Source organism: Alosa sapidissima, chromosome 9 (genome assembly GCF_018492685.1).
Source record: "Alosa sapidissima isolate fAloSap1 chromosome 9, fAloSap1.pri, whole genome shotgun sequence".
NCBI classification, from domain to species: domain Eukaryota; kingdom Metazoa; phylum Chordata; class Actinopteri; order Clupeiformes; family Clupeidae; genus Alosa; species Alosa sapidissima.
In genome coordinates this window covers 2,190,416-2,210,000 of record NC_055965.1, presented here as the reverse complement: position 1 = coordinate 2,210,000, position 19,585 = coordinate 2,190,416, and the positions used below count along the sequence as shown (strand labels likewise).

At 40.2% G+C, this 19,585-nt stretch overlaps 1 protein-coding gene across 6 annotated transcripts in view; it reads right to left on the bottom strand.

Moving 5' to 3' along the window:
- Window positions 1–12,551, bottom strand: part of zfyve27 (zinc finger, FYVE domain containing 27) — a 13,171-nt gene extending 620 nt beyond the window's left edge. Inside the window, exons 1-14 of one of the 6 annotated variants that reach the window (XM_042103881.1) lie at window positions 12,308–12,551; window positions 5,818–6,071; window positions 5,598–5,668; window positions 5,267–5,453; window positions 5,025–5,120; window positions 4,353–4,465; window positions 4,143–4,267; window positions 3,015–3,086; window positions 2,788–2,841; window positions 2,158–2,178; window positions 1,078–1,219; window positions 888–934; window positions 705–786; window positions 1–582 (exon numbers count right to left, since the gene is read on the bottom strand). The exon at window positions 1–582 is cut by the window's left edge and continues 620 nt beyond it. In XM_042103881.1, the coding sequence (XP_041959815.1) occupies window positions 512–582; window positions 705–786; window positions 888–934; window positions 1,078–1,219; window positions 2,158–2,178; window positions 2,788–2,841; window positions 3,015–3,086; window positions 4,143–4,267; window positions 4,353–4,465; window positions 5,025–5,120; window positions 5,267–5,453; window positions 5,598–5,668; window positions 5,818–6,047 (1,311 nt within the window). In that variant the 5' untranslated portion in view covers window positions 6,048–6,071; window positions 12,308–12,551 and the 3' untranslated portion in view covers window positions 1–511. The remainder of the gene's footprint in view (window positions 583–704; window positions 787–887; window positions 935–1,077; window positions 1,220–2,157; window positions 2,179–2,787; window positions 2,842–3,014; window positions 3,087–4,142; window positions 4,268–4,352; window positions 4,466–5,024; window positions 5,121–5,266; window positions 5,454–5,597; window positions 5,669–5,817; window positions 6,072–12,307) is intronic. The other 5 variants (XM_042103883.1, XM_042103882.1, XM_042103884.1 and 2 more) reach the window with 5 other exon arrangements.
- Between the last annotated feature and the right edge of the window lie 7,034 nt (window positions 12,552–19,585).

Here is a 19,585-nt window from a genome sequence, read left to right as displayed (position 1 = left end):
GGGTATTGGAGTACAGTACCACAAGCTGACCCTTTCATTCAAATCCTTCAGTATTTCAGACAGTATATTAGCTATAGCACACAAGCAAACTTGTCCTTCTCCATTATGAGGGAAACATGGAACCATCCCCCAGAGTGATATGTATCACCACCTGGGTCAGGCGTGGGCCAACTCTCAGAGCTAAAGCCAGCTGACAGATGTCATAGCAGTGCTGCTCACCATTATTTTGATGGTACGAGCTCTGCTTGAGCACAGATATGAGTGACAGAGGCTGCAGCAGAAATGGAGCCAATAGTCCAATTAACAGTGTGAGCACGATACAGTACGAGATGGGAGTCTTTACCCCCCCTTCCCACTGGCCTCGGCAGCGTGGAGGAGGAAGTTCTCGGGGAGGTCTTCTGTGAGAGCCACGGATCCTCAGGCTCATCCAAAAGTTGGGAGGCCAAAGCCATGCTTCCGCAAGGAGGTAAATGGTGGGATGAATAGGTGGTCAGAAAAGAGGTCCTGTCTTTCATTCCTTCTTGCTCAGGTACATATTACATGCAGCACAAACAAACACGGTCTCTCTTTGGGCTTCGGGTGCTGGAACAAATGGAAAATAAAAGCAAAAGAAAAGAAAGGGGTTAGTCAGACAAAGAGAACTGAATGATTGCAAGTCGGAAGTAGTTGTTTGTGTAGCATTGTAACTTGGTTTCAACGCTTACCTGTGGCACCCATGCTGGATTTGAGCACCTTGTAGGAGCAACATCGTGAACAGAAGCTATTTCCACAGTTACTGCAGTTTTTCTGGAGCATGGAAAAACATTGGGCAATTTTACAACACATAACAAACTATAACGTTACAATTTAGGTCAAACAAATCACTTGTTAAAAGTAGCAAACCTTACCCGCTTTTTTAAAACCGAAAACACTGCACTGCAATATGAGCAATTACCTAGAGATGTCAGCAAAAAGTAGGTGTGAGAAAGAGAGAAAATTCACTTGTCTTGTCAAAGCCATTTTCCAAATGTCCTAATCATGGGAGACAGACACAGGAGAGTGTCTCAGAATAAGAATAAGAGAGCAAAAGGCTCGGACCTGCAGGGTTGGTTGGATAACGCTTTCGCAGTTTCTCTGTCAGTTTGGACACTTTGCTGCGGATGGGCTCGTGTTTGCTCAACAGTCCATTATCTGAGAAGGTGTCGTAGTCAGTAGTGCCTATTGCCACCTCATCATCATCCTGGTTGAGAGAGAGAGAGAGAGGGAGGGAGAGAGAGAGAGAGAAATAAGAATACTAACAACCAAAATGCCGATCTACAAAATGACCTGATCCTTTCATTGGCATGGCATTAAAAGAAAGATCATCAGAAAAGACAAGTGATGGCTGAAATGAATCCATCATGAGACTCATCACACCACCCATTCAGCTCTGTGGGCAGCCAGCCCATTGGACCACCAATGGAACACATTAGTACTTGCAACAATTCACCTACGTGTCACAACTTCAACCTTCATGTCCTGTTAACACCTTGTAGTTTACCACAAACTACAAAGCATTTTTATATTAAAAAATAGAAACAGTATTGTATAACGGTTTGAATTACTGGGGACTGCTTATTTACTAGACATCTATCATGCCACTGCAACAAACATACATGCACTAACATGCCAATACACATCAATACTGTACTACTACTGCACAATTTGAACAGATCTACCTACGAATAAATGTTATTGCATGCAAACAATTATTCAAATGTCATTCTGTACTGTATCTTGAATAGCCATGCATACTTGTTATTCCCCCAAGTATGCATGGCTATTCAAGATACAGTACAGTGCAGCATTCCCAAAATAGTATTTCGTGTACAGCTGAAGTGTACAATGTTAAAGCGTAACTATCGCCAAAATTCAACATAGGGTCTTTTTGCTAATGTCCACAGTGAATGTCCACATGTTGCATTTTGGCGAGAGTTACACTTTAAATGTGTTGTTTTCTTTTAGAGAGTTATACTGTTCATAAACATACTATATATGAAACCTTTTGTCCAACTTTGTTTATCAAGTTTTTATAAAAACCTTCAAGGTTTAGCTCTGACTTCAGAATCTGAATCATTCTGAATCATTCACTGGTTCATACAAGCAGAAACAGAGGGGACAGAGGATGCCCTCACTTACCACTAGAGCCAGGGGGGTCTCCTGGGTGTGCGTGAGGATAAGAGGGAATGACACACACAATGAAAGGCTGGTGTTTGTCTCATTGCTTTTCTAAACTCTACCAGTTCAAATGCTAATAGCTGGCCCACCAGTAACCATGGAGAGCAAACACACAGAACCACAAACATCGACAGACACTTACTAATGTTTGCATATTAGTATGGTAACTACTATTTGAGGAAACAGGGCCTAATTAAAGGCCTGCTGTAGTGAGAGAGTGACAACCACACACAGCTCAGGAGGACTGCCTGCCTGCCTGCCTGCCTGCCTGCCTGCCTGCTGAGGTCCAGCACAGTGACCTTATCCCTGCGTGGTCCTCAGTGGGCTGGCGGCGCAGACTCCTGTGCTGTGCAGAGCCAGCCACTCTGCCTCCAGCAGCTCCACATACACTACATGGCCCTGCAGTTCCCCACTAGAGCGCCCCCCATAGGCTGCTCTACGCACTACGTGTCAGCCTGACCCTCAAATACTTGGAAACAACAGCAGAGCATCATGGAGCTTGTGGAGGCAAAGGCAGCTGGTTCTATAGAAAGAAGCGATGTCCCTGGTATGGTGTAGGATCACTCTAGTCCACTAAGGGGAGCTACTCACCGGCAGCAGGGACGTTTGGTGCTCCTTAAGCAGTGAGATGGTAAAGAGAGAGGACTAAATCAGACAGGAGGAAAGCCAGGTTACAGAGTAGCAGAGTCCGTCTGCCTGTCAGTTAGAAGGTGTCACTCGCTGTATGTGTACCAGAGGTGAGTGGAAAGACAGGAAAAATACAAGATATACTGAAGACAGCTGAAGTGTGGGGGGGGGGGGGGGGGGAATTGCCATACCTCAATGGCATCTTTAAACTCATCATCAGGCTCTGCCTCTTCCGCCTCCTCAATGCTGGCAGGAGAAAGATCCTAAACAGCACGTTTTGAAAGTTTGATTAGCCTTTTTATGTTTTTATCCACCTTCCAGAGAAGACTGAGGTGTTTTCTGTCTGAATATAATCATTCTTTTAGTGATGGCCATCCTAACAGCAGAGGTGATGCATCCTTAAGCAGTGGGAGTAAAGGGGCCATTCACACCAGGAACTATAACTGTAACGCTAAAAGCTACAAAAAGCTAAAATCTACACTGAGCAACAATAAGGAAAGTCTCTCCTCATGTTGCTGAATGTGATGGCTAAAATTTGATGGCTGTCAGCTTTTTATCATTGTCAAAATCGCTCTGAATGTGATCCCCAATGATCATTCTTCACTTTGTTGTCATTTTAGTTCATGTGTGAACATCTTCATTCATATTAGCTCGAATAATACTTTTTTGCCGTTATTGTTATAGTCATTTTTCTTGGTGTGAACGGCCCTCAACAGAAAAAAGTGACAGATTTCACACTCTCCCAGAAAGAAAGAAATAACTGATCCACAAAGCAGAACAAACAGTCAAGAGGTTAAGCCAAATTTTGGAAAATCTGTGTGGTTCTGAATATGTTTTCCGAGTTAGTCTTAATTGATTGTTGTTGTGATAAAAGAGTTTGATCTAATGAAGTTTTAATGGGAAACACAAAATATGCAATAGACTATTACAGAGCTTCCCATTTCATCCTCAATAGCAGAAAAAAGATGTGTATTAGGCCTGCTCTAGTCCTGCGTCTGTGTCACGAGTGCGTGTGACGAGTATCATCAATGCGGAATTCGGGGGGTGTCGTGTGCCTCCCAACAGTTGTGACCGCACGTCTTCGACGCGCGCAAATGTGCCCAGAGAACATACCACCTCCCTATTACTGGGGCACAGTGGATTGACGCTATGTTGTATGTTGTACTCACTGAGAAACAGTTTCCCTACGGGGACAATAAGGTACCTACCTACAAATGAGAGATACCTGAAAAAATAGTTCCTCACTCCATGATTCGAAAAAGAACATTCCATGTTCCTTCACACAGAACAGAGGGAACACAACAACAGTTCTGCCCTACCTCCAGGCTGGTGGGAGTTGGGGTTTGCTCTGGTAAGGAAGTGGGCTCAGCATCTCTGACCTCAGCCTCCTTCTCTTCTGACTGGCTTTGGCCTGGGTTCAGCAGGGACTTCACATTCAGCAGGACTGCGAGGTGCGACAATGTTCAGCGTTAAAATAAACACAGTGGTGAGTCTATGGTGAGACTGAAGTGTCTGAAGGAGGTTTGTACCTCTGCAGAATTCCCTGTTCCACAGGAAGAGGGCGCTGTTGACCAAAGCCAGGACCCAGCCCACTGGCATGATGTACAGTAGACAGACAGTCACCAGGAGACCACCGTAGAACCTCAACACAGGGTGGGAAGGGAGAAATGCTATAGACACTGTATTTTAAACAAACAACCACATGTTTCACATTCTTCCACCAGCTGATCTGCTAATGGACCCGTGTTTAGTCATGGGTTGCCCATGGGTATTCTGCTGTGGTGTTCATTTTATATTATACAAAATTGGATACAATAAAAGTCAGATGTGCTATTCAATTTGAATTTCCATACTTGCTACCTCCTCATTTGTAGTAAGATATATGATATAGTAGAGCTGCCCTTAACTCCGCCCAAGTGAGCATTATGATTAACATGCAATATCAGAGAATGAAGTCAATGATTAATTACTTCCAAAAAACGACAGTTTGCTCAAATATTTGAAAGCTCAGAATGACTCATCAATATGAACTCTCCACGATGGCTGTATCCACACAATGTCCTTGTTAAGTACTGTTTTCATAAAAAAAAATACCATTGGTCCATCTACCATGACTCATGAGTAAGTGTCCAACACTGCCAGTAAAAACTGACCCGGCCATATCAGTGTGTGTTTCAGTGTGGTACTCATTCTCTACTCACATGGAGGAGACTGAATGGCTCTCCCAGTACAGCACCTTGTACACAGACTCAGCAGACACACAGGCCTGGGTCAAAAGGTCATCTAGATTCTTCAACCTTTATCAAAGAAAAACAGAGCATGTATATTGGACACCGTATTGGAAGGAAAATCAATACTGCTACTTTGGGATTAGAACTAGTTTGCATCCGTCTGCCTCTAGTCATTCATTCCATCCTCCTACACATTGACTACCGGTACTCACAGGCCCTTGACCTCTAGCATGGCTTCCTGCTTGGTGAGGTGGACAGTCTGCAGGTCTCTGCGCTGGACAGCATGCTGCCTTTTCCTCTGTAGGTCCGTGTCACTGGTGATGCCCTGGCATTTCTCCCCAATGTAGCCCAGCGCAGCTGGGGTGGACACACCCATGAGGCAGAGAGAGAACCAGGCAACTAACAATGAGAAAACGGAAAACACTCAACACATATGTCTTCCTCCTCTAGATATGACTTGCCATTCTACCACCCATAAGTAATCATGTTGTACACGCAACCTGAACTAGACACAGTGTGTCTGGAGAAAAGTCTGGCCCTCACCTTCACTGAGAGTGATGAAGAGGATGTTGAGCATGACACAGCAGAGCAAGGAGAAGAGAGGCATCTTCCATCTGCAGGAGATTCACACACACAGATTCACAAGTAGCACTTGGAGAGATTTTTTGCACCATAGTGCATTTCATAATGGGTCATCGCCAGGTAGACATTTAATGTTCCAAACTGGGAACATATATCCAAAACTCACAAAACCACTCCTCACCCAAGTACATAACGCACCACCTCCACACCGTCTTTGATGGGCTCCAGGTAGATTGCAATCCTCTTGTAGGAGACCACCATATTGAGCAGGTCAAAGGTGACTGGCCGTGGACATCCAAGCTCAGAGGTCTCTGCAGTGGTTGCTTCTCTTGAGGAGAGCTGGGAGAGCTCACCTCTCTCCCCCTGGCCCTGCGGGGACTCCTGAAGCCCACCTGCCATGATAGGCTGCATCCTTTCCTAGGACTGAAGGACACACTGCAAAAGAGAGGGACACGTGTAACACAGCACCATAAAGGCTTCATGTCAATCCACTTCTATATAAGTATATACTGGACTCACATTTTTGAGATACCCCTACCGGAGGTAGAACTAAACGCAACAATGTTTTTCCTCATCTCTAAGGTCTCCCATATATGAAAAGGATTCTTGGCTAAACATATTTTACTGCCAAGATTGTTAAATTAACAGATATTGTTATACACCCCAAAACCAAAAAAGGACTAATTCTTCTCACCACTGATAATGTGATTTGGACTTGAGACTGTATTTTGCCAGTGTTCCGTTTTCTTTCATTTTGGACACCTTATACATTGAGTGACAGTACACCCTGATTCGTCATACTATATGTACATATTTGGTATTGTTGGATTCAGAACAACCCCACCTTTCACATAAGCCATCATATGTGTTTCTATGATAATCCCTGGTGAAGCAGCTACAAAGTAAATGAAAACATTCTGCATAGATATTCGTTTTTTGCATGTCCGCTTATTTTAGGTGTATGTTTACATGTCTCTATTCATTCCATACATCAAGATATTCACATCCAGTCTTTTCTAGTAGGTGAAGCAACTTCTTGACTATGAACATGCCAAGTTTCAAAGTTCTCGCTTGTGTGATTGATCTGCACTAATTTATATGCCTTAACTAAAAATACGGACAGGCTATATTTTAGTCCTTTTTTGGTTTTGGGGTGTATAACAATATCTGTTAATTTAACAATCTTAGCAGTAAAATATTTTTAGCCAAGAATCCATTTCATATATAGGAGACCTTAGAGATGAGGAAAAACATTGTTGGGTTTAGTTCTACCTCCGGTAGGTAGGGGGTATCTCAAAAACTAAAGCCCTTCAGAGGGGTATTCCAGAAAGGAGGTTTAACAAACACTGAGATAAAACTTAACCTCTGGGTTGTCTGAACCTGTGGCGACTAAACCCGAGCTGTCGGTTCCAAAACACCGGTTACCAGTTAGTTCAATCAACCCTGTGTTAGATAACCTAGAGTTGGGCGCGTTCACGGCGAACTTATAAAGGCATCATCTATTGAGAGTCGAAACAATGAGTGAAACCGGCGAAACGAAGAGCACCGTATTTTTCAGAGGCGGAGTAGTCAAGGCTTACGAGGAGAGAACTGTAACAAAAAAAAGAGCAATACTTAAGCGCCTGCGTCCGAGACCTTGCTTGGCAGAGAACAGCCTAACTGACCGTGTAAATGCGTACGTTTAGGATAGCCTATTTAATGTCAAAAGCACAATTAAATAATTCACTGGACATCACGTATTGTATTGACAGCTTTGAATGATGCTTTCTTAAACTAGCCTACCTTGTCACAGATTGAGTGGGCCATAGAATTATTTGATAATCCCAAATGTAATTTTCTATTTTAACACGGGTTCTGCAGCTGTGGGCCAAGTTAAACTTTTGCGCTCCATCATCGGAAGGGTGAATGTCGGAAGGCATGGGTAGCCTGTTGGACACATTTCAGTGCACATTTGGAAAATGTAATAAGTGATGCTGACCTTCCAGTTGGTGAAACTACACATTAATGATCCTCGTGGGTTTGTGTCCAGGAAAACGAATGAAGTTGCGTAGGGACTGCTTTAGCGCAAGGCAAACTTTACGCACCGACCGACAGCTTGCCGATATGCTCTGCGTCTCCAACACTACAAAAACTCCCAGTCGGAGAGCGTGTGTAGCCTATTAAAAAAATATTTTATCCCAAATGCCATCAGCATTCTTAACCAAACATAGTGACAACATTCATACCCGGCTGAGCTGTACAGCTATATTTAAACTTATTTATCAATTTTCTATAGGCTGTTTCCCCTTTTTTGTACTGTACTTGTTTTAATTATATCTTCAATGTGTGAGATGTTGTTTGTCCATCTGTCTGGTGAGCCAAACACAAATGTCCACTATGGTGTAGGCATTAAAGATTTATTTTATTCTATTCTAATCCACCATGCTGCTTTTCAAGTAGCCTATATTTAGGATTCAGCTGAAAAACTCGTTTGGAAAAGAATGGATAGGCTATCATGTGATGTCGTGGTCTTATCGCCCTCTCACGGTGAATTGCACGGATGAATATTACATGATTTTGTGCTTCTTTGTCAATCGGACCTTCGTCAAAATGAAACGCCATTGTGTGACAAGTGTAAAAATAGCGGCCTGATTGAACATGCACTGAAATAAGCGAACATAATTGAACATAACCTGAACAAAACCTAGCCCCTACCAGGTTAAGTTCAGAGCCTATGTTACCATAGTTACTTACATAGCCTGATCATTTTTGAGCTTTCTGGAACTGAAATCCCAGGTTTACCGTTTACTCTGGGTTTACATACCCAGTTCAGTTCAGAGCCTATGTTACCATAGTTACATAGCCTGATCATTTTTGAGCTTTCTGGAACTGAAATCCCAGGTTTACCGCTAACTCTGGGTTAACATACCCAGTTAACCCTTTGCAGACCGCACGTTCTAATTTCGGTACCCCAGTACCGATGACGTTCAGTCTAATAACTCCGCCATACCCCAACCAATTTGATCAATGAAAACTTCCTCAAAAACGTCACATCATAGGCTTTCTGGCGATATGATTAGTTAAGGGATTTGTGGCGCGAATTACTTTTACTACGTGAAGGAAAAATCAAGAGTTGACGTCTCCCTCCACTAGAGGAAAAACAGCAGGAAGCACTATGCATCGTTGATCTTCACGTCGTCCAAAGGAGAAACTACTGGATCATCTGAGGTAAAAACAAGTCTTTTTATGTTATTACTACTTGTTATCCATGTTATTACTTCAAAATCGTTTTTAAAAGTTATTTTTCCTGGTAATTACACCTTGTATGCATGGCCGTAACATAATGCGTGTGTGTGTTCACTTCAGCTGATATGACAGCTTGTATTTTAGCACACCATAATCTTTAGTAAACTCATTATTTTCAGTCATTTTTGGGGGTTACTATATGTCAACCAAGATTACAGACCTACTAGGACTGAAACTTTAACGATTTGTTCTATTTTGAACGATTGCTTGTTTGTCATCTGATGATACAGAAAACTAGCTAAGTTAGGTAACGTTAGCATCAGGAGAGGCTGCAACATGTCCTTGACGCGTAGTCGCGATAAAGTTCACTCCCCTGCTTCATGACTGGCAACTTTATGTCAAGTACACCTAATCGGTATTTTATTGTCAAATAAACCTTTCATTCCTTTGTAATATGTATAGCACAATTTACAGTTGTTTGTAGCCAAGTTGCTTAGCTTACTTAGATAGAAACATCTGAAATGAATGACAACGTTAATGTTATGTTACCGACGTGAGTGTGTTGATCACCGATGGTGTAACGTAAGGATTTTATTCATTGACTGCTGTTTTCATCAATACATGACTGAAGATTTGTTAGAAATGTGTCTTAGTATTGTTTAACTTTTACGCTGTAAGGTTGGCTGCTACAATTATGAGGTTTTTGGTTGGCTAACTATGATGGGAGCTCATACACCCAAGCCTACTCGTCGACATATAATTTTCTAAGGGGGTGTTTTGTCTTTACGCAACTGCAGTAGCCCATGTACGGTGTGTATGTGTATGCATACGCTGTTTAGATGTTTTCTGTCATATCTCCTGACTCATGTTCATGAATCAATGTTTGATTGTAAGCTGGTATGCTATGTATAGTTTAGCCAAGGCAATAACACTTATAGTGAGCTCTGAGACTAATGTTACCTCTCCAAGCAATATTGGAGTCCTTTAGTGACAAAAATACTTTTAGTGAAAAGAGTCATGGTTGGTGGTGATTAAGATTATGTGGAAGTAATGTAAAATAAAACTAAACAACCTATTCACTATCAGACCTGTGATTTTTTTGTTATTTTAGATGGAGGGAGAGAAGTACGTGCAACTGAGGTGAAAGCAGCCGACTGCTGATGGCAAACATGACCCCAAGGACCACGATGGCACGATGGCATGGACGGGTAGTTTCTGGATGAAGAGGAAGACAATGATGTGCTAGAGGAGGAGAGTAATCTCCCATCATCCTCAGATGGGTAAGCATGTTTGTGTGTGTGTGTGTGTGTGTGTGTGTTCGCCCAACTGGGCGTATGCACATTTCTGGTTGTGATAAGAGTGTTGCTTATAACAATAATGACAGGGATTATAGTTATAATAGTTTGCTTAGATTTGTAATTCAATTTCTAATTTTCTTATCTGACAATTTCTTTATTTTGAGCTTGGTCAAGTCCCATGTCAGGTAGAAAGCATACACTTTGCCTATCCTTCTAACACAGACAGGGACACCAACTCCAGTAGCATTTACACCTCATCGTCTGCTAGGCTTAGATGGACACACACACACACACACACACACACACACACACACACACACACACACACACACACACACGCCACAGCTGTGACAACACACACACCACAGATCTGGTGTGAATGCGGCGTTAGTGTATCACCTTATGTGTAGGGCAAATGATATCGATAATTATATATTGTATTGAAATATATGCTGTATGGTTATTAAATGTATTGAATTTCTTCTAATGTTTTAATTGTTTATATGTGTGAATGTGAATTGATGCTTTGTTATGCTATAATATGAATTGATGCTTTGTTCATCATGTTAAAGTATTTTGTTGATCTTTGTTATACTGTTGTCTTGTCATTCTTGTAGTTCTAATAGTTACTGCTTGTTTGTAAACATATGTTTATGTTATTTACCTGAAGTTGTTGTTCCTGATTATTTAATGAAATTGTTAAAGACTTATCTAAATACAATGATTTATTTCCTCTTTCGTAAACCTAACACATGTGCCAGTGTCTCTTATTCTTGTTTTCATAGTAGAATGAAGCACACGGAGAAGCAGTTACCACCTGCCTAGTCTTTATTTCAGCCTTTATCTTTCCTCCCCACAATTGATTTTGCCTCCTCAGAGTACAGTAAGACATCCTATATTTAGCTATGCATCTTGTTTTTATGGTAAAACATCTTATATTTGTTACATGACCATTATATCTGTGTATTTTTGGTCAGATGTCAAACCAGGAAAGGAAAACATCCTACTCTTTAAAAATTCTACTTGTTACTGCGACTTGCAGTTATGAGTAAATTAATCATAACTTCTGAACCAAAGATGATAAATTGATTCTGTTTTTTTCACTGAGGAGAACACAACACTGTCTATCTTTCGCACAATATATCTACAATAGACATTAGGTGAAAAGTAAGATTCATCTTGACAAATTGATATTTTCGTGTTTTTTGATGTTGAATTTTGAAGGTATTGTTTAAAAACAATGTGTGTTACCCTCAAACTTATTAACTATGATATGTACCATTTTAAAGGGCTAGTTCTCCTGATTACAATGGTGGGTATATCTTATCTCTGTCATGTAGCATGGCCACACAATAAGCCTTTTTGTCTCACAAGGGCATCAAGTATGAAAAAACGGAATGTTTCGTGCTGTCTGCAAAGGTCTAATAAATTTATCATAACTTTTGAACAAAAGGTGATACATTGATTCTGTTTTTATCACTGAGTAGAGGACAAAATTGTGAATCTCCCATACACTCTAAGTTTTTCTCTATCTACAACAGAAATTGGGGGAAAAATGAGATTAATCTTGACAAACTGATAGTTTTGTGTTTTTTGGGGTTGAATTTTAAAGATATTTTTGAAATAATATGTGTGTTCTCCTCAAAATTATTAATTATATTTTATACCATTTGAAAGGGCTATTTCTCCTGATTATAATGGTGGGTAAATTATATCTCTGTCATGTAGCATAACCACACAATAAGCCTTTTTGTGCCATAAGGCCATCGAGTATGAAAAAATGGAATGTTCGGCGCGGTCTGCAAAGGGTTAAGCCAGTAAACCTGCTTTCTGGAATACCCCTCTGACCATTTGTCACTAGCCTACATTAACATCATACGTATAACACGTTTCTAGGCTAGCTCTACTCTTACAATAAGCAAGCTGTTAGGCTCTGAACAACATTTTGCCAATTCACGTTACCACAAAACACATTACCAATTAATCGGTCTTGGATGTGGGCTTTTCAAGTGAAATAGCTGACGTCTGCTGATTGTTGTTGTGTTTTGTTATTGAAACGTCAGGCAGACAGTTGGCCACACACACACCGATTAAAAACAACACCTCTAACGTACATTAACGCTGTGTGCATGGTGCAGATTTACTCACCAAGTTGTATTACTGTAAAGCAGCCTTCTTGTAACAAAAATGGCACTTGGCCGTCTGATTTTCAGCTATAGCGATATATCTTCCTGCTAAAGTCTGTCTTCCTCAATTGAGATTCCTTCCGGGTATGTTTCAGGCCAACGTGTATATCTCAGAGCGTGTGATGAGAACAGGACAGCAACAGATTGCCGAAAGAGACGATTCAAGCAGGCTGTTTCTGCCAGATAGCCTCCTGCTGGACAAATGCAGCATTGATCGTGTTGTCAAAATGTAACAAGAGAATGTCTAATAAGGGGAGAACTGCCACTCTCGGTAAACTTCCGGTTTCTGAACTGGTTGCAGTTCCTTCTGTGGTTCCACATGAGGGCGCTCGTCCACGAGTGCAGAATGAATGGAGGAATGGATAATCATCTCGTAATTATGAGATAAGGATAGGATCCGTGCTGAGGATCTAAACAGCCTTTCAATAAAAGCAAGCACATATTTTCTACTGATTTCCTGCTTTGAATGACTTTCATACTTTGAGAGATTAACATGTCTTTAAGTGGCATGAAAAATAAGCCTGTCAAATCGCCAACAACCCCAAAGCAAAGGGTAAGCTGCAGGGTTCTTAAGTCTCACGCAATGGGCGTGAGACACACGCAATTAAACACGTTCACACGCTCACACGCCACACCTTGCATTTCTCACGCAGAAATATTACTAGGGATGTCAAGGGATCTGCATAATTATTAGAGGACGCGCAGGCATACGAGAGGATATCTGCAGGGTTCAGAACTAGCGCACCACTCACCAGCAAAATCAAAACCATAAATAGCCACCATCCATCAAAAATAGTGTTCCGGGTAAAATTCCAAAATAGGACATCCCCTCCCTGCAACCACGTTATGTTTGTGCGCTTATGTGGGGTTACACGTTTAAGATGTCAAAACTGCACCAAAATTATTTTTATTCAGAAATTCAACTGTTTGTCATTTTGGTAAACCAGCCTACTTATGGCACTTTAACAGTGTGTGTAAATCAGGCCTTTCTACGAACACTTGTAACGCTGTAGGCCTAGCTTACTTTATGGCAAAATTATTTTCCTATTTATAAACTAAACTGTCAAATATTAAGAAAACATAATGAAGTGTCGTTGTAGCTTTGTGTAACCCAGACATCAGCAACGTTTATAGGCTATGACCTATCACTCTTGTGGCTGCCTGCATTTTCCCTGTCGTCACGGCTGCAACTTTCGCACTCGTTGTGCTTTTTAGCGGCGTGTACATCAGGTCCCGGGACACCCGTCTGAGCCTCCATGGACCATGTTAACAATGAATGAAATTAGCTTATTGCATTGCATATAAATGCAATGGACCATTATCACTGTTCTTCTTATTATCGTCTTTTATTATTACAGTGCATGCAAATGCACTGTATTGTTATTCCACGGGCTTCTTCCGACTTATTACAGTGCATGAAAATGCACTGTACTGTTCTTCCTAGGCAACTTCAACAACTTCTTATTATTATTCCGCTTACCACTTTTTCCGTACGCTATTTCTCTTGAACAGTTTAACTTAGAAACTTCATTCAAACTTTGTAACGTAGGTCTTCAAAAAGATTGGGTTGGTATGACTTTTCAACTTTGAAACTTTTATACTTTTTAAACTATTAAAGAAAAACTTCTTAAAAATCCCCATAGACTTAACATTGCCGATTGTGACATCATAATACCGCCGTTAAGCAATTAGAATCCTATGGCAGGTGTTCAGGCCACCTGCAGCCTCAGGCTTTAAGCATACAATCTGGGTCAATTAAGACTACACATCCTATTCAACTGTTTCCTCTGCCCAAAACTGTTTCAAAATAAAAGTCCTCACTACAATAATCCACTGTTAAACAATGTAACCCATTAAACTACTGAACTTTTTACATTCAACTTTTAAACGGTCTACTTTTAAACTATCATTAAACTATCTATCTATTAAACTAGCTGTCTATCAACAACTTTTAAACTATCTACATTCAACTTTTAAGCTTTTAAACTATATACATTCACTAGCTGTCTATCAACAACGTTTAACTTGTCATCAACTATGTCAACACTTTTCATCAACTATGACTCCTACCCACTGTAGCTAGTTAGCATGGTTAGCAAAGTTAACATGTTAGCATTGCTAACATTATTAACATTTTTAACAAAACTGCTAAAAATGATTAGCTAGGTTAGCGAAGTCACATGGTTAGCATAGTTAGCATGCTAGCATGTTAGCATGCTAGTTAGCATTTTTAGTAAAACTGCTAAAAATGATTAGTTAGGTTAGCTAAAGTAACATGGTTAGCATAGTTAGCATGCTAGCATGTTAACATGCTAGTTAGCATAGCTAGCATAACTGCTAAAAATAATTAGCTAAGTTAGCTAAGTAACATGGTTAACATAGTTAGCATGCTAGCATTGTTAGCATGCTAATTAGCATAGTTAGCATAACTACTAAAATGATAAGCTTGGTTAGCTAAGTCACATGGTTAACATAGTTAGCATGTTAGTATTGCTAGCATAGTTAGCATGTTTAGCAAAACTGCTAGAAAATGTTAGTTAAGTTAGCTAAGTAACATGGTTAGCATGTTAGCATTAGCTAAGTAGCATGGTTAGCATAGTTAAAAATCTTAGCATAACTGCTAGCAAACATTAGAGCCATTCCAACTTTCAGTTATCATCAAATATATACCTATACACAGCCATTAAACTATTTGAATATCAACATTCATTCAACTTCCAGTCTGTCAACAACTTTTAAACTATTTACTTTCAACTTTTAAACGGTCTACTTTTAAACTATCATTAAACTATCTATTAAACTAGCTGTCTATCAACAACTTTTAAACTATCTACATTCAGCTTTTAAACAGTCTACTTTTAAACTATCAACTTTTATTAAGCTATGCAACCACCATGTCTATCCTAGCATCACCGTAGTAACCATCTCTGTATTATCTGTTTTAACTATACATGATATTTTACATCACAACTTTAGCATTTTCATGCACTGGTAATTCCTTGGAATTGCATTTCTAGTCATTATTATTATTCTTCCAGGCCCTAATTTGGTTTGAACCACTTATCGTAGAAACTTGGTTCAAATTTCGTCACATAGCTCTTGCTCTAAATTTTCGTTCTATGACTTTTCATATTTCTACGACTTTTACTTTTTGAGATATTAAATAAAAACTAAACTTTAAAATTCTCCATAGACTTAACATGGCTTTATGACATCATAATAGGCTATTAAGGAAATAGAATGCAATCAACTGCACCTGTGCTCTCTCACTGACTGCCTGCAGCAACTTGAATGGAACCTCTTCCTGTGTGTCCCTCTCCATTCAACTGACTAGCTCACTTCTAATCCCAACTTTCTTTCACTTCCTTTTCTTCACTTTCCCTCATTTTCTCTATCCCTCTCTCTATTTCTCCCAATTTCAATAACTTTTAACTATTCTTACTTTTTTTTTACTATTTACACATTATAAAGCATGGTAACCACTATAATGACCCTAGCAACAACCTAGCAACCACTTTTATAGCATAGCAACCACTATCATTATCCTAGGAACAGCCTAGCAACCACTTTTATAGCATAGCAACCACTATCATTATCCTAGCAACAGCCTAGCAACCACCTTAAATACCCTAGCAACAACCTAGCAACCACTTTTATAGCATAGCAACCACTACAATGACCCTAGCAACAACCTAGCAACCACTTTTATAGCATAGCAACCACCATCATTATCCTAGCAACAGCCTAGCAACCACTTTTATAGCATAGCAACCACTATAATTACCTTAGCAACAGCCTAGCAACCACCTTAAGTACCCTAGCAACAACCTAGCAACCACTTTTATAGCATAGCAACCACTATAATTACCCTAGCAACAGCCAAGCAACCACCTTAAGCACCCTAGCATCAACCTAGCAACCACTTTTATAGCATAGCAACCACTAAAATTACCCTAGCAACAGCCTAGCAACCACTTTTATAGCATAGCAACCACTATCATTATCCTAGCAACAGCCTAGCAACCACTTTTATAGCAAAGCAACCACTACAATTACCCTAGCAACAACCTAGCAACCACTTTTATAGCATAGCAACCACTTTCATTATCCAAGCAACAGCCTAGCAACCACCTTAAATACCCTAGCAACAACCAAGCAACCACTTTTATAGCATAGCAACCACTAAAATTACCCTAGCAACAGCCTAGCAACCACCTTAAGTACCCTAGCAACAACCTAGCAACCACTTTTATAGCCTAGCAACCACCTTAAATACCCTAGCAAAAGCGTAGCAACCACTTTTATAGCATAGCAACCACTATCATTATCCTAGCAACAGCCTAGCAACCACCTTAAATAGCCTAGCAACAACCTAGCAACCACTTTTATAGCATAGCAACCACTATAATTACCTTAGCAACAGTGTAGCAACCACTTAAGTACCCTAGCAACAACCTAACAACCACCTTAAGTACCCTAGCAACAACCTAGCAACCAATTTTATAGCATAGCAACCACTATAATTACCTTAGCAACAGCCTAGCAACCACCTTAAGTACCCTAGCAACAACCTAGCAACCACTTTGATAGCAAAGCAACCACTATAATTACCCTAGCAACAGCCTAGCAACCACTTTATAGCATAGCAACCACTATCATTATCCTAGCAACAGCCTAGCAACCACCTTAAATAGCCTAGCAACAACCTAGCAACCACTTTTATAGCATAGCAACCACTATAATTACCCTAGCAACAGTGTAGCAACCACTTAAGTACCCTAGCAACAACCTAGCAACCAACTTAAGTACCCTAGCAACCACCTTAAGTACCCTAGCAACAACCTAGCAACCAAGCAACCACCTTAAGTACCCTAGCAACAACCTAGCAACCAATTTTATAGCATAGCAACCACTATAATTACCTTAGCAACAGCCTAGCAACCACCTTAAGTACCCTAGCAACAACCTAGCAACCACTTTTATAGCATAGCAACCACTATAATTACCCTAGCAACAGCCAAGCAACCACTTTATAGCATAGCAACCACTATAATTACCCTAGCAACCAACACAGCAACAACTTTGCATGCACTGTATTTCCTTCAGGAAATGCTTTTCTAGTTCTTCTTCCGACCAAGTTTGACGTTTAATGACACTAAAACCACTGAACCGTTTGACGTCATTCAAACACTCCTACAAAGGTCTTGTAACGGACAATTGTACAATGTATTTTTTACATTTGTGAACTTTATACTTTTTGAGATATTTACGATAAAAGAGCAACAAATTCCCATTGAGTTAACATTGACCGCTTTGGCGGCAACTTTTAGCATTATGACGTGACCTGCAGTTGAACGCAATCAACCTCTACCACTGGAGTCTTCTGAACGTTCGTCTGCCTGCCGTGATCCCACTTTAGGCTACTTGCTCGTAACTGACTGTCCTTCTCTAATTACAGACACGGTAAGTGGTCCGATTTTTGGCATTTGACTCATTTATGTCGTCAAACATTATGTTGTATGAAATGATAGGTGACAAATAGCCAAACTAACGTTATAACGTTAGGGGAATAGTTAACGTTAGCACCCACCTTATCAGCGTTAATAGGCCTAGCAGCTACTGTATGTCGTCAACTTTAAAGTGACCGGTTAGCCGTAGGTTTCGATAACGTTAGCTAACAACAATCAAACCTAACATTGCTCCCAGCTAATCACCGACGTTAACGTTACATTTGCTCACTAACCAACGTTAACGTTAACCAGATACAGTAGTCTAGCCTAATCATATTGTACAGATACTATCTGGCTCTTGATTAAATACACCTGTGGAAAGGGACCTGATAAAAGCCATACTGTTTGGAAACGGACCATATGACCAAAGTATTGTTAAAACACACGTACAGAAGTTGAGGTATAACGTTTGTGTCGTCAACATAGGCTACAGAGTATGTTTACTTGGCCTAGGCTAACGTTACTAATTTCTGCATTATTCTGGCCTAAAATTTAAAGTGTAGCCTGGCACACGAATCAAGCTTCCAAGTTGTAGTACATCCTAGAGTAGGTCGGTAACACTTTACTTGACGGGTGAGTTCATAACACATTCATAGCAGCTGTCATAAACTGCACATAAAGCATTCATGACTTTCATGAGACATGACTCAACATTCATACCATACCTTTCATGAATGTGGAAGACAGAATGACAACAACTTGTCAAAATAAAAGTCCAACAATCGCAACGGCGCATTGTCATTTTTCTCTCCAGCCTTTGTAAATATTTCATAAATATATCTTATGAAGTCTTCATATGGAATGTCACTTTACTATACAAGTTGTGAAGTATTTGTAATCACTGAGTTTAACACTGGGAGGTAAACTAGCCTACATTCAGCTGACCCGTATTTGTGTAACCTGGAAAGTTTGGACATTCCCAGTAGCAAAAGATGAGAAATCATCTGCAAAGGTTACATCATAAAACAAATACATTTTTATGAAACAAAAATTATTTGCTTGACCGTGTTCTGTCTTTTTGGCACCGGAGTAGCCCATTGACTCAGATGTGATGTGATCAGGTAAGAGGTTTGGAACAAAAATGGCAATGCTGCTTTGCGATTGTTGGACTTTTATTTTGACAAGTTGTCGTTGTTCCGTCTTCCACATTCATGAAAGGTTTGGTATGAATGTTGAGTCATGTCTCATGAAACAGTCATGAATGCTTTATGTGCAGTTTATGACAGCTGCTATGAATGTGTTATGAACTCACCCGTCAAGTAAAGTGTTACCAGTAGGTCTACATCGTAATCTGTAGAAAAAATGTGGATGACAGACCTAGACAGACCATACATCGCTGACATTAACACTTACATTCATTCCTAAAAACATGTGACCATATCTCAACATATCTGCACATACCTTTGAACTATAGACGTAGATCTGAGATCTACACTGAGACATTCTGAGTATTATATTGTTGCAGGAGGACTATGCCGACAACTATATGAAGCATGCATACATTTGAATCATGTGCTGTGACATCTGTGAAACCTAGCTATGTTGTTAGACCTCTGTTTTTAGACCTGAGCTGTGCTGTGTGAAAATTAAGATTCTAACCTAAGTTCTGTCTAAAACTGATCATCTGAAGGGCTGAATCTTGTTCTTCAGTCTATATCACCATCAAAAGTGACCTATTTATTACAATTAACTGAGACCTCTAGCTCTTGCTGCCATTTCAGAATTACCAA